Source organism: Phocoena phocoena, chromosome 9 (genome assembly GCF_963924675.1).
Source record: "Phocoena phocoena chromosome 9, mPhoPho1.1, whole genome shotgun sequence".
Taxonomy (NCBI): domain Eukaryota; kingdom Metazoa; phylum Chordata; class Mammalia; order Artiodactyla; family Phocoenidae; genus Phocoena; species Phocoena phocoena.
Genome location: NC_089227.1, coordinates 29,758,536 through 29,779,599, shown reverse-complemented (window position 1 = coordinate 29,779,599; position 21,064 = coordinate 29,758,536). Strand labels below are relative to the sequence as shown.

General features: G+C 36.1%; 1 protein-coding gene across 1 annotated transcript in view; it reads right to left on the bottom strand.

The window, feature by feature from the left end:
* Positions 1-21,064, bottom strand: part of DMTF1 (cyclin D binding myb like transcription factor 1) — a 44,225-nt gene that overhangs the window by 12,964 nt on the left and 10,197 nt on the right. Inside the window, exons 4-11 of the mRNA XM_065883488.1 lie at positions 19,734-19,850; positions 18,656-18,778; positions 13,293-13,387; positions 9,272-9,386; positions 8,309-8,385; positions 3,156-3,313; positions 2,003-2,035; positions 998-1,107 (exon numbers count right to left, since the gene is read on the bottom strand). Of these exons, the coding sequence (XP_065739560.1) occupies positions 998-1,107; positions 2,003-2,035; positions 3,156-3,313; positions 8,309-8,385; positions 9,272-9,386; positions 13,293-13,387; positions 18,656-18,778; positions 19,734-19,842 (820 nt within the window). The 5' untranslated portion in view covers positions 19,843-19,850. The remainder of the gene's footprint in view (positions 1-997; positions 1,108-2,002; positions 2,036-3,155; positions 3,314-8,308; positions 8,386-9,271; positions 9,387-13,292; positions 13,388-18,655; positions 18,779-19,733; positions 19,851-21,064) is intronic.

Below are 21,064 nucleotides of genomic sequence, written 5' to 3'. Positions count from 1 at the left end.
TCCCATCGTAAGTCTAAAGCTCCCATTCCTGCTTCATTCATTAAGCTGTCATTCACTACAGAATTAGAGTTGGTGGAATTTATGTTTTCAGTGCCTTATAGGTAATAGTGCTGGCGGAGTGGTTAAGGAGGAAACATTCCTGACTCCACTTCAGCAGGGTAGTGGGTGAGGATGAAAATTATATTCCCTGGAAGCTCAAGCCTAGATTGAGAACTATTTTTCTAATTAGAAGACTGAGCATAGATTATGGATCATTCAGAAAAAATGAGAGCTGAAAAGGGAACTGTGAAGTCATCTATTCTAACTTCTTCATTTTATAGAGGAAACTGAGGCTCAGAAAGGTTAAGTGAGAGTTGGTGGCGGAGCCTAAATACTCTTGTTGGTCATGAAGGTTAGGTTTAACAGTATCTATCATCAGTTAGTACATCTGTATACATTACGAATGGACTGGGCATCTGTGGTCTGGCCTGGGGACTGAAACACCAATCACAAGCTTTTTCTATGGAAAAATGTACTTTCAATTTGAAATAAGCAAAATACATACAAACCTCCGGAACACAGCTTCTTCCCAAGTTGGGACCTGCCTAGAACTAAAGTTTTTCATAAATATGAGTTGATAAGCTGTTACCAACATAAGATCAATAGTTAGATGGGCTTAAATTAAAATTACTTCCTACATATATGCCTTAAAAGTACCTATTAGACTTAAAAATAGTTACTTCCCCGACTGAGCAGTTCTGAATTGCTACAAAATGGAAACATGCTAGACCTAAATAAAACCTTTGAAACTGAGATGTGTCCCTGTGAAAAATATCACCTTACTACACAGAGCAAAAAATAAAGGATTAGTTGGGTCTATCTGAAGAAAAAGGACACTAGAAAATAAAACCTCAACTACAATGAATGGCAAATCTCTTTCAGAACAGAAGAGAAAGCAGTATCTGAAGGGGCAGGAAGCTCAAATGGTGACAAAAAACACCAGTGGCACTCACAGTACCTGTGTTGCAAGTGTCCTTCATCAGTCGGCACCGATCTTTGACAGAAGAGGCACTCCTTCCTAGCGCCGCCCCTATTGTTGCCCAGTCATTGCCATGCTTTATCCGGAGCCTAAAACAAGAGTCTGCCAATCAGCATTTGGTTCAATTGTTTTCTCCCTTCTAATTTCATCATTTATTCTTCATTCTTCTTCTTCCCATTTGACTGGTTTGGAAGTTGTGGGCAGCAATACTTTGAGAGCCAAAGTTTGAAAGTGTGGCCTTTTTTTGGGGTCCACAGTTGTCTGTGGGTGAAAAAAAAACAGGCAGCAATTGCCTTTTTCCTGGGTCAGAGAAGAAATAAGTAACTTGGATATGTGTTCAAAAAAGACCAAATTTCCCCTCAGGTTACTGACACAATTTCCCAGGCAATCCCCAGATTTCTCCCTTTTGAGCACTCCTAACAAGCTCTTCTCAGACACCTGAAACAGTTTCACAAGTCCTTATTATCACAAACAGGATCAGCCTTCGGGTTTTTTTTTTCATGATCCATACAATCCATTAACCCATACTTTATGGTCCCAAAATTATGTTTCCTGCAAAATAAGACTGTATAAGGTAGAGTCAGCCCAGATAGTCAGTGAAACATTTGCCAACTCGCCATTCTAAAGTAAGCCATTAGCACAACCCTGCTTTTGATCCTGGTGTGTAAGTTCCCCAGACTTAGTCCTCAGGTCACCAAGAATGGCAATCTAATCTCTTTTGTAACCCCTATTAGTGGTCTAAGGACGCATTACATTTAGTTACTAACAACAAGAGAAGACAACTCATGGACATGGCTACTCTGTGCAGATATAGATTTGATAAGTTCTTTACATGGTCAACTATGCTTAACAGCAGGATTAAATTATACTAGTCTACCAAAAATCTCTTGACATTTTCAAAGTAAAACTTTAGAAAACACAAAATATTAAAAAAAATTAAAACACAACTATCAGAATTAATGAAAAAAAGAAAGTTAAACTTACTCCTTGAGCTTTTCAATTTCTTCAGGTGTGTATCTAGAAATTTAAAGAAATTTTTAAAAGATCAATTAAACAAAGAATGCTAAAAAACTTAATAAAAATCAGAATTTCACTTAGGGAGCCAAATGTTGTCACTTAGCATATTGATAACATTTTTAAAGTAATCAATTTCAAAGTAGATTAATAAAAATCAAAATTAATGCCTCTATTTAAAAAAAAACCCCAACAAATACGTTAAGCTATAATAAAAGTGAGCACTGTAACAATTTTCTCTAGGAAAATTCAGCATTTAAAACAGATTTTCCCCTATGCTGCCTAACTCTTGTGCTATTTCAAGTTAGGTTCAGGTACTCTAATATCATAGCTATTCTGAAAGACTTATGGATGACATGGTAAACTGGAGCTAAAAAGAAAATCTATGGTCAATTCTCACATGTCACTGAAGAATTTTAAGTTCTCTTTATTTTCTCTACCCATGCACGGACAACTGACATATTCTTACTCCATGTAAAGGCTTTCTTTTTAGTGGGTAAGTACTCAATATAGCCAATGCAATGTTCTTTTTAAAAGCAGTATCTAGAAAGCCACACTACTACCACCTAAAACTCCCAGAGAGAAATTTAAAATATGCCAACACCACCATATTATCATTTCATTGAAGATATGATGGCTTCCCACAGATATTACTGATATATAATATCGGTAATTATATCCAGAAATTTATTTTCTACTCTGGTAGAAAATTATTTAAAAAAAACAAAAGAAGTCACTGACCTAGGAAATGTTATACTATAGATATGAATAGGAAAAATGTTAACCAATGAATTTAGAGTTCTTTTTACACTTCCTAAATCTTTAACCACTACTATACTTTTTATAATGTTACTTTACTACAAAGCAGACTTTGATGTATTAAGTCAGCTAAGTCTTAAACCCATATAAAGTAATTTAGATTCTAATTTCTAAAAGAGGCCGTATTGTAATGAGGTTTCACCGTATTTACAAAATGGACCTGGAGAATAAAAATATGAACATCACTCAACAGTAATTCATAACTATCTCCAATTAAGGCTTTTATCATAATTTTATTTAAAAAAGTTCCTTAAATATTTCCCCTAAATTACATGAAAACATGCAGCATTACAAGTTTTCATACTTTCCCACATGGTTTCTGTCATCATACATGCGAAGCACTCTTCTATAAACTGCAAACAAAGGCCGGTTCAGACCCCATGCTATAGTCCTGTAGAAATCTTTTCTTTCGTCTTTTGACATCTCAAAGATGATTTCTGTAGCATCTTTTATTCCGCGTGCCTAAATGGGTTACATTTCTTTGATTTAGGGATTTCTGATAAAATGCATATGGATATACTATGCTTTTTAAAAGTTTTTTTATGTTAAAATCATCAATGGCATTTAGAAAAATAACATACTGATAATTCATTAATAAGTCAAATATAAAGTTTAAAATGCTGCAAGAGATAATACAATGATACTTAAGTATTCCAAAAATAAGTTGTATATAATTCAATAAAGTCCTGCCAACCCCTTTTAAAATTACAAAAAATTAAATCTAAAGAAAGTAGAAAAGGAAGAAATCGTAAGAACAAAATTAATATAATCAAATCAAGAGTAGAAAGGATAAGCAATGCTAAAAACTGGTTCTTTGAAAAGATCCATGAGACTAAATAAAAACAAAAAGATAAACTTATGGCAAAACTTAAAAAAAAAAAAAGGACAAAACAATACTAGAGATGAAAAATGGCGCCTAAGGAGAGATGCTACAGAGATTAGATAGTTGAACATTATAAAAATTTTATGGCAATAAATTTGAAAACTTATATAAATGTATGATTTCCTAGAAAAAGTCAACTTACCAACTGACTCAGGAAGAGAAAGAAAATCTAATAAACACAGACCATGAAGAAAATTTAATCAGTTATTAATAATTTTCCCACAATGAAAACACCAGGCCAAGATGACTTTACAGGTAAACCCTACCAAACAATTAAGAGAAACATAATTCTGATTTTAAACTATCCTAAAGATAAAAAGGGGGTGGGGCTTCCCTGGTGGCACAGTGGTTGGGAGTCCACCTGCCAAAGCAAGGACATGGGTTTGAGCCCTGGTCCGGGAAGATCTCACATGCCGCAGAGCAACTAAGCCCGTGTGCCACAACTACTGAGCCTGCGTTCTAGAGCCCGTGAGCCACAACTACTGAGCCCGCGTGCCACAACTACTGAAGCCTGTGCACCTAGAGCCCGTGTTCTGCAACAAGAGAAGCCACCGCAATGAGAAGCCTGAGCACCGCAACGAAGAGTAGCCCCCACTTGCCGCAACTAGATAAAGCCCACGCACAGCAACAAAGAACTAACGCAGCCAAAAATAAAAATAGATAAATAAATTTATTAAAAAAAAAAAAGATAAAAATCGGGGACAATTCCCCACCCATTTGGTTAGGCTAGCGTAATCTCAATAGCAAAACCAGACAAGGGGAGTTTCAGAAAAGATCTTCCGGGCCAAGCTCATTCATTAAAATAGATCCCCCAAATCCTCAAAATATTTTAGCACACTGAACTCAGTAATGTATAAAAAGGTTAATAATCAATGCAAAAAGTAATCTTACTCCAGGAATATGAGTTTGTATTAATTTCAGAAAAATTAGCAATTAATCACATAAGATTTATGGGAAAAAAAGTAAAATCTCAATAGGTATGGAAAGAGCAATCATAAAATCCAACATTCAAAAAGCATAAAGATTATAATAATTATAAACAGAGTATAACCTTTAAATATTGTAAATCACTATGTACACCTGAAACTTATATAATATTGTACATCAACTATACCCCAATTTTAAAAAAGCATAAAGATTAGAAAAGAATCATTTACAGATGTTATATATGTAGAAACCCAAACATCTATAATCAAAAATTATTTAAGAGTACTTAGCAAGAATGCTGGTTACAAAATCAATGCTGTCATTTGTATTTCTAGACAAAGCTCATAAAAAATCTTTTAAAATTCCCACTAATAATAGCATCAAAATTTAAAAAGCATTACGACTAAATCTTAGGCAAGTTATGCAATTCCTTTATGGAGCAAACATAAAACTATCAACTGACATTAAAGGGGAACTAATTAAAATGGAGAGCTATAAAATGTTCTTCAAGAGGAAGTCAGAATATTACAAAGATGTTAATTCCCTTCAAATTGATTCAGATTCAATATAGTCCCAATAAAAATTCCAACAGTTTTTCATTCTTTGCAGGTTGATTCTAAATTTATAATGGAAGAGCAAAGGGCCAAGAATAGCCAAGACACTCATGAAGAGACCTGCCCCGTCAGATATTGGGACTTCTGAAGACAGAGCTGTACTGGTGCAGGTATGAAACTGAACCTAAGAACAAATTAGAAAACCTAGAAACACATCTGTGGAAGTTTGAGTAGGACAGAATGGATATTGTAGACTGGGAAAAGACTGACATTCCCTAATGATGCTGGGACAATTATCATCCATATAAAACAAAACAAAACAAAAACAACCACAACCCAATAACACTGAAACCCTAACTCATACCCACAAGAAAAAAATCAGTGTGAAAGGCAAAACTATATATGTGAGAATATCTTTACGCCCTTGAGGCAGGGGAAGATTTCTTAAACAAGCTTGGAAAAACACAGAAGTAAAAAGATGATAATTTTGAAATTGGAATTAAGAATCTTCTTTCATCAAATGATACCTAGAGAGAAGGAAAAGACAGGCCACTAAATTGGGACAAGATATCTGTAATACAACCAAAAAACCATTAGTATCCAGCATACATTAAGAACGTCACAAAAAATAAAAAGATAAACCACCCCACAGAAAAAACTGATAAAAGGCACAAACAGGAATTTCAAAGAGGAAACACAAATGGCCAACAAGCATATAAAAATATGTAATCAGAGAAATAAAAATTAAATCCATAATAAAATACTATTTACACCCAAAAGATCTGTACAAATTAATAGCAAAAAACTAAAAAGAACCCAAATGACCATTAACTGTGGAACATGTAACTTATGGTATATATATTTGCATGATGAAAGCTAAAAAAAAAAATCAACAGGGGATGGGTCTCAAAATCACAATATTGAACAAAAGAAGCCAGTTACAGAATACCCAGAGAATGAATCAACTTACGTAAATTTCAAAACAGGTAAAATTACACTGATATGCATTTTAAACACTCTTCTGAATGTATTAAACTTCACGGTAAAAACTTTAAAATTTCAGAATCTTTTCTAAAATTGTTTTACGCAGTTTCAATTCTGCAAACAATTAAACCTAAATATTTACAAGTACCTACATGCAAGGCACTGTGTTGTGGGATGATATTATAGTGAGATGAAAAGATTTTTCTGCCCTTTTTTTTGTTGTTGCTTTTGACAATACCTTATCCTTTTACCCAAAATATGGAATATACGACACCTAATTAATTGGTTTAAAAATAGCTCCACAATGTTCCTGTAAGAGCACCACATAATGCAAATCACAGTCAAAAATCAAAATCAAACAAGTTAGCTTTTCCCAAGATCAGTACATCTTTTTGGACATTTCCTATTTCTGACAATTCTATCATCATTCTCCCAAACATCCTCAATTTTTAAAAAACCCTTAATTATTCCCACTCCTCATTTTCCTTCTTCACCAATATTCAGTCACCAGGCTTCCTTAGAGACTACTTGCTTATCTGCCTTTCCCTGCCAATTCTATTTCAACTACTGTAAAGTCCTTACTGCTCTCACCTGGTCGCCTGAAATGGGTATCTAAAAGTCTTAATCATAAAGCTGAAAGAGTCCTTGGAAATCATCTACTCCAATCTCCTACACAAGAAACCAGCTTCTTAATTCCCCAAATTCAGTGTTTTTACCAATTCGTTGCTGCCTTATCTAAACCTGTAGCATTTTTCCAATTTTAACTTAAGTGTCTGTGATCGGTGGACAACTTTTAATACACTTCTAGATACATTTCAATGGTCACTATATTTCTGTTTCTCTTAAAACAATTAGCTTGGTGGGGAGGATCTTTCTTCACTAATAAAGAATTAAAAGTTTTTTACTCTTTATAATTTATAAAGGGTAGTTTAGGAGGAGTGCAGATTAAAATTAAGAACATGGACGTTCTAGGCAGCAGTGCATTTAAACAGTAAAAACGTGTACCTAAACTAAGTATCAAACAATAGGAGAATAGTTAAATAAACTCTGTACACTTCCCATTCCCAAACAATGGTAATGGTCTCCATTTCAAACATGCGCTATTTGAACATAACTCCATTACTGGGATGGTCAGCAAGTCTCTGGAAAGATTTCCTTGAGAAGGGCACAGATCTACCTGCCCAAACTCTCCCTAAACTGAGTTACCAGTTCTTCTCATTTCTTATAGGATAGAATTCTAATTCTTTGGTCTGGACTTCAAAGCCCAAGTTCTAGAAGCTAATTATCTTGGTTTGGGTTAAAGGGGTTAATTTAACATACTCTGGGTTTGAACTCTGAATCCTCGACGCTCATCATTTACTTATGCTGTTCCCTCCAGCCCTACTCTACCCCTAACTCCCACCCCTTTCTTTAAAACTCAGCTCAAATCCTGCTCTTCCAAATATTTTCCATAACTGTCCTAACCCTGAGAACAAACTCTTCCTTCTTTGTTCTCATGCAGAATTAACAACATGTTATCACTCACAGGGCACAGAGCCTTATATCATTCTTCACCTGTTTTCAGAATTTCCACATGGACTGTTGGCAGGCATTTGAAAGCCAACACTATTTGTTAAAGCAATTCACATTTCTAGTGCTTCAAAAATTCTGTTTTCATCAGACATTTAATGAAGAGGATGACTAAGGTAACAGGATATAAGCCTGAATATGAAAATGGACTAAATTTTTTTTTAAGGGGAAAGACTAGTGTGATGTCATAAACTCATTCAAAGAAGATGCATATCTTAGACTTTACACAACATAAATTTAAACCTTAATTTATAGGCTGCTTCAAAAGATGGGGCTTTAAGATTCTGAGAGGCTATTAAAATTCTGCCTAAACTTCAGGGTATTAACTAAAGCAATAAAGCTATTTTAAACTGAGAATTCAAAATGTGCTTAAAAATATAATCATACAACTGAGAATTATTAATCTACAACATATTAGCCAGTCATTCATTACATAATTACTGAAAAGCTCCTAAGTACTATATACAAAATGCTGCTTTGATATTTTTTGCAATTGGCGATGAAAAAATTAGTGAAACAAAAAAATATGCCATAAGATACCTTCAAATAGCGTTCAATATTGTTCATCAAAATATCAATTTCTTCCTTGGACCACATCCCCTGCTTCCATTTATGTCCTTTAAAAGAAAACAAGTAATGCTATAGAAAATATTATTCCTTGAGAGGAATAAAATGTAGCTAATTTAATGTCTCACTCATCTGAAATCTGAAAAATCCCCAGGTAAAGTTGCTTCTGTGACCTCTGGTTTTTAAGAAAGAATACATTTGACCCTACTAAATAGAGATAATAAGTAAAAGATTCATAAAAAATATTACTTCCTCTTAGTTACATCTCTTATTGTTTCAGCAGTATAGGACTTATAAGTACAAAAGCCAAATCACCCTCAAAACTTTCTGAAAAATTTCTCCAGTCAAAAATAAATTTTATGGGCAAAAAGACATGTATAAAAGATTCTAGGACAAGGTAAACACAATATACTGGATACCAAGTGAATAATTTATTCTTAATGAGTACTTACTGTACAGTGGTTGAAAACAATCAATTTACTTACTTTTTGTTTCCTTTCCTTACTTCAGAGTGGCATATACACAACCTCCACTTTGTTGTAGTAACTTCCTAGCAATCCTTATGAGCACAGCAGCACTATGAACACTGTTACTTTAAACCTCTAAGCCGCTTATCAGACCAAAGTTAGTAGCAGAACTTTGAAAAAAGGCTTGACTTCCTACTCCCATAAGCAATAACTGAATTGTCTTTTAAATGACACCACTGTGCATCTGTTTATAACCTACTTCATATCACAGAACTAATGATCAATGACTGAAAAATGAATATTGGTTTCATGGTCCCATTCAGAGCCAAATTTAATTCAATTAGAAAGGCTCAATTACTGTAACTACTCAACCATAATTATGAAGGCCCAACTCAGAATCCTTATGACTACAAGCTCTTCTTCATGTCCATTTTTTCCACTGGACACTAAAATTCACAGTATCTCTTACCTTTGTTAGTTAGAGAATCCTTATCTTCTTTAGTTGTAAACCATGCTTGGCTAACCGCTGAAACCTCCTCATTACCCAAGGGAGATATGTCGTCTAGTTGCTCATTCTGTAGAATCTTGAAAAGGTAAAAGAGAAAAAAAAAAGTAGCAGCCTGATTTAATAGCCAACCTGATTCATCTTTGTTTGTAATGCGAAGCACTATAAAACTCTAATAATGTGAAATCCATTTGTTTTAGATATAATAAAATTATATTCAACTTACAAAGACAAATATTTTCTTGTTCTTTTAATAAGACAGTATGAAAGCAAAATTATCTGCATTAACAAAATATGACCTTCATTTAAACAAGTAAGTCAGTACTAGCAGCTTGAATTTTAGAGAATATTGGCTAAGATTCCATTAAGCACTTAAATTAATACAGGATACTCAAAGCCATTTGTATATTTATATATGTAAAACAAACTCATATATAAAGTAAAATGGAAATGCTGGGGTTGATTTCATGATTATTCATGTCCTCACAGGTAGTTTGCCACCTAAATATATAGTCATCTGTAATGTAATCTGTTGCTAAATCTAAAGGATTAACAGGCTAACTCAAAAGATGTTACTGCAAAATCATGATCTGCTTATTGTTTACTGACAACTTTGTTTTAGCCAACCTCTAGAGCTGATTCCTACCCTCCTTAATGTACCTTCTTTCAAAGAACTATATGGTACTACTTTCTATTATTATTGCAGTAAAAGTCTGTATGAGAAATGTGTAGTTAAAAAATAAGCTTTATTGAGATACAATTCACACATCATAAAATTCACCCTTTAAAGTATACAATTCAGTGGCTTTCAGTATATTTATGAAGCTACCACCAGGTACATTTTCTTCTTTTTTAAAATTTATGTATTTTATTTATTTATTTTTCACTGCGCTGGGTCTTCGTTGCTGTGCACGGACTTTTCTTAGTTGTGGCGAGCGTGAACTTCTCATTGCGGTGGCTTCTCTTGTTGCAAAGCACGGGCTCTAGGTGCACAGGCTTCAGTAGTTGTGGCAGGCAGGCTCAGTAGTTGTGGCTCGTGGGCTCTAGAGCCCAGGCTCAGTAGTTGTGGCTCACGGGCTTAGTTGCTCCGCGGCATGTAGGATCTTCCTGGACCAGGGCTCAAACCCCTGTCCCCTGCATTGGCAGGTGGATTCTCAACCACTGCGCCACCAGGGAAGCTCACCAGGTACATTTTTTATTTCGTGTTTTTTTTTTTTTTTTGCGGTACGCGGGCCTCTCACTGCTGTGGCCTCTCCCGTTGCGGAGCACAGGCTCCAGACGCGCAGGCTCAGCGGCCATGGCTCACGGACCCAGCCGCTCCGCGGCATGTGGGATCTTCCCGGACCAGGGCACGAACCCGTGTCCCCTGCACCGGCAGGCGGACTCTCAACCACTGCGCCACCAGGGAAGCCCTCACCAGGTACATTTTTAATTAAGGACATACCTAATCCAGCAAATTCTGCAGGAACAAAGCTGTTTTTAAGAGACTTGGCCTTGAGCTAAAGAGAGCTATAGGGTAAGTGAAGAAGATTTAGCAAAAGTGCTACGATATCAGGTATGAACCTATTATAGGCAGACCAGGAAAAGGGGAGAGTCACATGCCTAGTGACCACTCAACCCAGTTTTGTCTCTGGATTGGATCAACTACTAACCTATGTGACTTTCTGGAGGTAAGTCCTAACAAAGTTTGAACTGTTTTTTGAGTAGGCAGACACTGGATCTCTACTTTCAAGAAGATATGAAACCCATCTCACTTCGAAAACAGAGAAACTGTCCATGAAAAATCAAAGCACAATGAGGAGAAAAGCCATGCCTCTACTGTCACCTACTTTATTTTTATATTTGGTGGTAATGAATACTTTGTATTTATAAAAATGTTGTTTTTTAAAACCATAGGCAAAAGCTAGAAATCACTGGAACAAACATGAAAAGCTTTATAACCCTGTATTTATGCATCATACATTTTAGATCTTTTTCTTTTAAAGATTAAGAGGACTTTATAAAGCTGAGAATTGAGACAGACTAGACAGATGATATCCAAGGCCTCTTATATTATGAAGGTCACAATTCTGTAAGATTTGACACAGGAGTTATTCATCAAGGGCAATACAGAGACCTATCAAAAGACCTTGCTACATATAATACCTACTTTTAAGAAATGTAATGTAGAAAATATCCTGAGATGATCTCTTATATTAATTAGTTCATTAAAAGAATAAAATCACCATTTTCCAAAGTGAGTCTAAATATACAGCAAAGCCTACTCTGAATCTCACAAATAAACCTGTCATGCCAATTAATCGCTGTCTTTGGGCAAACACTTAATGCCTTATGGCTCCAATTTTTCTGAAGAAGACTTACAATTATTACTTAAACCATATAATGTTAAACAGGAAAAGCCGTGAAATGAAGTAAATAATTATTAACTTTTAGTAGTAATATTCAGCACTGTCAATAAAAGTGAGTATAGAAGGAGACTTAGGTACCTGAAAGGCTATCTATCTATACTTAGTAATAAGTTTAGTAATAATAAGTATTTTAGTATAGTAAATAGTAATACGTTTTATAGTATATTACCCCCATTTTTCGCTATTTTATACATAAATCTTTTAAAGTTACTCAGGCTTTATTAGAATGCTGTTGCTTTCTAAATGAAGCCTTTTTGAGTTGGTTGTAGAGTTTCCTGTCTGTAACATATACAGGCTTAGAAATCTAAAAATAAGTATTTCATTCACTAAACACCTCTTGCAACCACAAAGTACTACATACATTGGGAATTTTTAAACTTTCTAATAGTTTTTCAAGCTTGTCCCACCAGTGGAATGAGGGAAGGGGCATTAGCTACTAAACTACGTGAAATAACTACACCTAGATTGACACAAAAAGCACACTATTTCTGAACTTCTAACTGTGCTGACTTTCACTCCCAACCTAATATTAATCTTATTTAAAAGATTTAGAAATTATTAATTATTTCGTTCATTAAAATGGTAATAACAAACCAAGAGGTTAATATTAAATTGTAATTCATTAAGTCTTCGGAAATAATCCAAACAAAATCGTGTAACTTGTCTAACAAGCACTGCTACTGCTCAATCTTATAACTAGGTTGTAAACCAAATCACACATATGTATAGAGTTATTTTCAATGTGCTAAAAATGGAATGGAAGTGAGACTACATAGTTTTTGAATCTGAAATGAATTTGACAAGACCCATTTTGAAGAAAGAATGTGCCCTATTATTTCTGAGGGCTTAGAAAAAAAATTCTGTCCAAATTCCCACTGAAATCCAAGAGTAGATTATGAGATCTCCAGCCTGGCTCAAAGCTGTCTGAAGCATTTTGGAGACTTGCTTCTCTGGAAATCCTGTCATTCTGGAACCACTCTGAAGCTCCCCACTGCAAACCATTCACAGTACACCGATCTGAGATGTCTTTAGTCCCTGATGTTACATATCAACTTGTAACTACTTTACTTCTTAACTGAAGGGTCACTGGGATGCTTCACATACGAAAAATAATGGTACAATGTCTACTGTCTACTTAAAAGTATTTTATTAAATGAAGAGATGAAGCAAAAGGACAAGCTAGTAAAAAGAAAGAACAATCAGCCAGAAATAAACTTACAAGTAAAATATATTTAAGCTGTTGGTTACTGAAGACAGCAAGGAATTCTGATTACTTTTTTTTTTTTATGAGAAATACAGAAGTTCATGTAGGAAAAAGGGCTAATTATTATTTAACCTCTTAACATGCTAGTCCTACAGGCACCAAAAGAAACTACCTTAACTACAAATGTTATAAATTGTATCGTTGCTTACAATTCTGAGACTCACATATGTGGGGACTGGAAATCTGGATGAATAAATCCAACCTCTGTTCTGTGGTTGCTCCTTTGTCAGACAGAATATATTCTCATCATTTTATCACCTAAGGTATGTGTAAAGGATAATCTTCTTGTATCCAGTAAAAAGACTTACTATACCTGGATCTGTGTCACAGTTCCCTCAGTAATCTCATCATCTGCCACCTCTGTGGTTGCAGTCATGGTCACCTCAAAGCTCTGATCATTTTCTGAAACTTCAAGAAAAAGAACAGTTCAACTCCAGAATAATAATGGCAGCTTCTAATTATTAAAAAATATACCTAAGGAACAAGTATGTGATCATCTAATTTCTTAACATATTCCTTGCCAATATATCTACACATATATATGTGTGTATGTATACATTCATATACACATATTTGCTTAACAAATATCTACTGTGCACCTAATACATGCTAGGCATTGTTCTCGGCAACAATAAACAAAAAACCAAAAATTCTGCCTTCACGGCACTTATAGCCTAGGGGGAAAGATACAAAATGAACACGATAGAATGCTGGAGAAGTATTTAGCAGAAAAAATAAAGCATGAAAGGAAATGTGTTGGAAGTGGGGGATAGTGTTTGGATTTTAGATAGGAGGCCAGGAAAAGTCACCAACATTTGGACTTTATCCATAAAGTCCATATATCATGCAGGTATATTGAGGAAAAGCACTTCAGGCAGATGGAAAGCCAAGTGCAAAAAGGCTCTGAGGTGAGGGCCTGCCTAGATTGTTCATAGGAACAGCAAGGAGGACAGTGTAGCTGGCCAGAGCAGACCAATCAAGATACTGTGTGGGGACTCACAGACCACTGTAAAGACTTTGGCTTTAACTCTCTTCCAATGGGTTGACCATTGGAAGATTTAGAGTAGAGGAGTGGTATAAACTTAGTTTTATTTTAATAGGATCACTCTGGCTGCTAAGGGGAAAATAGCCTGAAGGGCAGCAGAGGCTGGAGGGAAATCAGTGAAGAAGCTAATTCAATAATCTAGGTAAGAGAGGTCAGTGGCTTAGACTAGAGTGAAGGCAAGTGAGGGTGATAAGAAGTAGTTCAAATTATGCATACATGTTGATGGTAGAGCCAACAGGATGTGCGGATAAATCAAATATGAAAGTGAAAAGTCAACGATGGAACTAAAGTTTTTTATCTGAGCTACTGGAAGAATGTACCTGCCATTAATGAGATGGGGAAGACTGTAGAAGAAGCAAGTTTAAATATGTAGGATGTTTCAGGAGCTCAGATTTAAACATATTCGTTTGAGATAGCCACTAAACCTCTAGCGTCAAGAGAAGTCCGGACTGGAATAAATCTGGGAGTCATTACCAGAGACAGGACTTAAAACCATGAATTCTAGGGAGTGAGTAAAAATGGAAAACAGAAGCAATCTAAGAACTGAGTCCTGGGGCACTCCACATTTAGAGGTTGCGGAGATGTGGACAAGTCAGCGTAAGAGACTAAGAAGGAATGGACAGAGAGAAAACTAGAGAAATGTCTTCCCTGGAAGCCAAGTGATAAAATGTTTCAGGGAGAAGGGAGTGATAAAATTGTTGAAAATTGTCGGCAGATCAAGTAAGACTAAGACTAAAAAAATCACCATTGGATTTAGCAACAAGAAAGTCTCTGGAAACAGCTAAAAAGAAAAGAAGAAAAAGAAAGTGTCTGGAGACATGGGGAGAACAGTTCTGGTGTAGTGATAGAGGTGAAAGACTGACTGGAGTGGGCTTACAGAACAAGGGAAGAAGAAACGGAGGCAATTCTTCCAAGGAACTCTGATCTAAAGAGAAGCAGAGAAATTGGATGGGAGCCCAAAGTGGGCTAACAGGACATTCTGAAGAAGAAATTATAGTATGTTTATAAATGTTGATGGGAATAATCCAATAGAGAATGAAAAACTGATGATTCAGAGGAGAAAGGAAAGAATTACAACTATGTCCTTGAGTAGACAAAAGGGGTGGGATCTAGTACACTGAAGTGTTGGCCTTAGCTGGGTGAAAAGACAGAATATATGGACATAGATACAAGTCAGTGTGTATCTATGGTAGTGGAAACTTACAGAAATTATTTTCTGGCCACTTAAATTTTCTAGGTAGGAAGCAAGGCTATCAGTTGGGAGTGAAAAAGGTAGTAGAAGTACTGGAGATTTCAGAATGTATTAAACAGTCATCTTAGAGTGGGAGAAAGAACACTAGATAAGTATGGTATGACTAGCAGGCAACATTAAGAGCCCATTTCAAATTAATGATCATAAATTTAAAGTGAGACTGGTCAGCTTACTTGTGCTGTTTTTCTCCAATCTCTTTCAGTTAGCTGTACCAGTATAGACATAAATAGGCAGACAAATTGAACCAGGGTTGTGGTTTCATCAAAGAATGATGAAGTGAGGGGAGGAAAAAAGGACCTGAGGGTAAATGCAAGACAATGATTATAATGATTAACCATGAAAACTGAAGCTAGGTAAGGAGGAAACAAGGATACAAGTGAAGGAATAATTTAAAAGCGGTAAGGTCAGTGGGTCCCAGTGGGGCAAAGGATCGCAAAAGTATGAGAGGAAGTAATCTGGAAGATACGAATTAGTGATAGGAAAACAAAATCTGAAGTAATTACAAATAGACTCCAGTTAATATGCAATAGCAAAAGCGGTATGGGAATGACAAATGAGGCCTTGTGAAGAACAAAAGGAATCGGAGGCTTAGTAACTCCAACAATCCTCTAAACGAATAATCACCAAGAGTTTTAACAATGAATAGGTAATGGAATAAATGTGTGTAGATGATTGCAAAAGGAAGTGGTAAGTTATCTACACTGATTAACATGAGGGTTAAGAGAACTTTTAAGGCTCAGATAACTTTTTATCAGTTTTATAAAGCATGTAAAGAAAACCTGAATATTAAAGTTAAATCAATAAAACTAATATTCATCTCCATGAAGTCCAGCATAAATTACTCGTGCATTTAATCAGTCCCAGATGATGGTGATGGATATAGGACTTCATGCTTTAGTGTGACTTTTTTTTTTTTTTTTGGCGGTACGCGGGCCTCTCACTGTTGTGGCCTCTCCCGTTACAGAGCACAGGCTCTGGACACGCAGGCTCAGCGGCCATGGCTCACGGGCCAGCCGCTCTGCGGCATGTGGGATCTTCTGGGACCGGAGCACGAACCCGTGTCCCCTGCATCAGCAGGCAGACTCTCAACCACTGCGTCATCAGGAAAGCCCTGTGTGACTTTTTTAAAATGTAGAAACTTTCCTAAGTTGATTTTATCAACATACTTTTTACAAATCCAGGGGACTTCAAGCCACTCTTCATAAATTCAGTCTTATTGTAAATTAGGCTCCAGAATGTCCTCTTTGGTGATGCTATGACCCAACATCAAATAGCTCATGTGCTTTAATGTCAACACACCATAAAATAGAACAAAATATCGTGTAGTTCAAACCTACAATAATGTTCAAGGCACTCTAACCAAATCAATTAACCAGTCAAAATTTACATCAAAATAATCACTCAAAAATTCTGGCTTAATTAAATATTTTTATTTTATTTTATAACCTGTGGACGTACTGTTCAGCATGGTGACTACAGTTAATAATACTGTACTGTATATTTGAAAGTTGTTACGACAGTAGATCTTAAAAGTTCTTATCACAGGAAAAAAAACTGTATTGACAACTGTGTGGTGAAGGATGTTACTAGACTTAGCGTGCTGAACATTTTGCAATATATACAATACATAATGATTTGGTATACATATACCAATCATTATGTACACTTGAAACTAATGCAATGTTAATGTCAGTTATATCTGAATTAAAAAAATTCTAGCTTAGGGCTTCCCGGGTGGCGCAGTGGTTGGGAGTCTGCCTGCCGATGCAGGGGACGCGGGTTCGTGACCCGGTCCGGGGGGATCCCGCGTGCCGCGGAGCGGCTGGGCCCGTGAGCCATGGCCGCTGGGCCTGTGCGTCCGGAGCCTGTGCTCTGCAGCGGGAGAGGCCACAACAGTGAGAGGCCTGCGTAACGCAAAAAAAAAAAAAAAAAAAAAAATTCTAGCTTAGAAAATATCTATATAGGATTGTATTTGTACAGATAGGCTAATCATGTTGTAAAATTGAGTCATAACATAATAATAGTCAAATTAGGAGAGAGTTTAAAAAATCATATGAATTATCATTAGAAGGAGAGATCATTTAATTAGAAATATATTATGCTTGTATATTCCACAAGTGGAAGCAGTATTAGCAATATTAACATTAACACCATTTCTCAACAAAGTCTCATAGTAAACTTATATAATATGGTTTATTTTCTGCTCAATTCAATAAGCAATTAACTCCAAATACAGAGTACATATTTGCTTATGAAGACATGATTTTCCACAATGAAAACCTAGTCTTAGTTTTCTTCCACTAGATGACGATGTGATCTTGCTTGATGCTGACTGCAAAATAAAAGTTTGTGGATATACCAAGACCCTCCTTTGTGCAGAGAGTGCCCCCAACAGCCCTGTGCCCCAACCCCATCGCCAAGGACTAAGATATCTACTCCAGCTTTGGAGGGCCACCACAGTTCAACAAGATTCCATATTCTTTGCTAAACAAACCAGAAATATAATTTAACGTTACAGTTGGTGGGTTGTAGTCTTTCACCAACAGTATTCCACCCAAAATACTACAACTTCTTAAAATCCAGTCTACTCTAAATGATCTTGGAATATAAATAAACATTTTAAGAACTCTCTTTGTTTTGCAATTTTTTTTTCTGGCCGCACTGTGCGGCATGCGGTATCTTAGTTTCCCTGACCAGGGATCGAACCCGTGCCCCCTGCAGTGGAAACACAGAGTCTTAACCGCGGGGTCACCAGGGAAGTCCCTTAAGAACTTTCTTAATGAGAATAAACTTATTAGGCTTCGGTCTAACTTCCATTTAGCCATATACCACATGAAAAGAACATAATCTACAAGAACCGGAATGCCTGGGTATGACCTTAGACAAGTTATTACACCTCTCTATACCTTAGTTTTGTCATTTATAACATAGGGAACACTCTCTAGAGAGTGCTTTCTCAATGAGGGTGAATATGCTTCTTGGGAGAAGGTGAAAAGATCTTATTCTCTTTATTAAGAAAGCAAGGACATATATATATATATATATATATATAGTACATTAAAAACAACAACAGTATATTTGTGGTATTACAATTTCATGGGGGAGAGTATGATGATGAAAAAAATGTCTAAAAATGCTCTCAGGAGTGGGGGGCAATTAAAAAAAAAGGTTGAGAGATTAAACTAGGCAATATATGTAAAAGTATTCAGAGCCATGCCTGGCACATAAATAAGCACTCATTAACTGCTGGTTAAAAGGAGGTCTTTTGCACTAAGAGGAGAAAAATAATGGGTCCAAGTCTACCTTGAAATGCCAATTTAACCTCTTGGAATGTAAATTTTGATTCAGAAGGAAACTATGTTAATACTCAGTGACTTACGTGGAAGTGCAACAACTGATATGCAAGGAGTGGAATCATCAATACTTTGATCATCCTCAGAAGACAGACAAAGCCTTTTATGTGGAGGTTCAATACTATCTTCTGAGTCTATTTCATCAGCTTCTAATGAAACAAAATAAAAACAAAAATCTCAAAATCTTCAAACCAACAGAAGAAAACAAAATCTTCAACAATGACTGTAAAATAATCTTCTTACTGATTTGCTATGTCAACTAAAGCCAGTCGTGCAAGTGAGACTCACTGTCCTCTCTACGCCTACTACAGCACCTCAGCTCTTATTCTTATGACAAGGAACTATGAACAAAGGGGCCACTTTTTTTTTTTTTTTTTGGGGGGGCCACTTTTTAAAACATCACACTTTTGTGCTGTTGACTACCTGGCTTACCAAATATTTCACATGTAAAGACAAGGGTCGGTTATTTAATTCACTCACAACATTCACTGAATGCCTACCATTACCTAAGTTTGAGAAAGAGAACAATAAGAGATACCCTGACTGTTAAGGAGCTCATAGTACAGTGTAGGAGATGAGTAAACTGACAATTTCAAAATGGTGTAATAAGAACTATGAAGGTGGAATGAAAAGGCTGTTATATGAGCACACAGGCATTTAACTTAGACTGGAGGTGAGGGGAGGTTTCTAGAAAAGGTGTCTTAAACTTCAAAAAGAAACAGAAGCCGGGGGAAATGATTATTAACTGGCAGTAGGAGTAATACATGCAGTCATACTGAGGTCCGAGAAGCTTAAAGTATATTAGGAATATAAAAATAGCTGTGAACTGCTGGAATACCGCTACATGAAATGTGGCAGGAAATGAGGCTGCAAGGAACGCTGAGATGATGGAAGGCCTATGTGCCAAGTTAAAGAACCTGAACTATATTCTTAAAAACCATGGGAAGCTTATTAAAAAAAAACAAACAAAAAACTTCCTATACTGTGAGTGAATTAAAAAAAACTTCCAAAAAGTTTGTTCATTTGGGTTTTTCCATAACATCTTACAGAAAAACTCGAACTTTTTGGCCAACCCAATACAATTATGTCAGCAGGTTCTCCTACCATTCTGAGGGCAGTGAAGAATGAGGTTCCCGTCTGCGTCCCGAGTCAAAGTCACAGAGTTCACAGTTTCTACTGTTACTGTGTCAGAATCCTCTTCAACTGTGCTCATACTCAAATCTGTATAAGAACAGGTTTCAGATTAGGGTTTAAAAAATTATTTCCAAGTATGAACATGAAGTAGCCCACAGAACCCTGCCCCCCCCCCCCCCCAATTTGTATCTGCCTGTAGTATTCTTTATGTGAAACTGCAATGATGCTTCAGGTTTCAAAACATTTTTTCAAAAGTATAGGGGCTTCCCTGGTGGCGCAGTGGTTGAGAGTCCGCCTGCCTATGCAGGGGACACGGGTTCGTGCCCCGGTCCGGGAAGATCCCGCATGCCGTGGAGCGGCTGGGCCTGTGAGCCATGGCCGCTGAACCTGCGCATCCGGAGCCTGTGCTCCACAACGCGAGAGGTCACAACAGTGAGGCCCGCGTACCGCAAAAAAAAAAAAAAAAAAAGCTTATACCAATTATTTAGAATTAGCTGTAATAATCTGCAAGAATCTAAATGCGATGATTAATTGAATTAGCTGTAATAATCTGCAAGAATCTAAATGCGATGATTAATTAAAAACCTACAGCATTTACTTTTTTAAGAGTTGTTTTTATCACATCCAATGAAAGACAACCTGTTCCAAGTTGTATGTCATATGAGCAAAAACTCACACCACTTTTTAGTTATTTTTTATTGGCAGCTTTGTGATATATTCAAATAGGTGTTTAACTTCTGATTCTTTACCAGAAGACCCATCACAACTTTTCTCTTAATCTAAGAATTACTTCTCTAAAACACTATTTGCAAGTATTTAAGCTCTATTATTATCTGAAAAACAGGAACACTAAATAATCCTTCCTGCTGTTTTTTTCATATTGAACAAGTACATATATCTGTCACTGACCAAACTGTTTTCCTAACAGATATGGATCTAGGTCTTATTTTGAAATAGAGAACTGGATTTTGCTTAAAGTGCCTTTACCTGTTATTTTACACATATATTATTTCCCTTTTGTTCAGACAGACTGAATAAGTAGCACTTTGAATACAGTATCTCATGGCTGACAGGGGGAAATGCCCTGAATTGCAATCAATGGCCTGATTGAAGTCTTTGGGCTTACCTTGTAATGTTCAATGAAGTTCTTGCCTCAACACTCAATTTTGGTCTTGTCCACATACTTTTTTACCAACTAAATAATACAGAGGACATAAGCCTTGATGTGTATTAATCATTCAATATTTATTTGGTTGCTATATACAAGATATTAGTCTGTACATATATTTGCTATTTACACA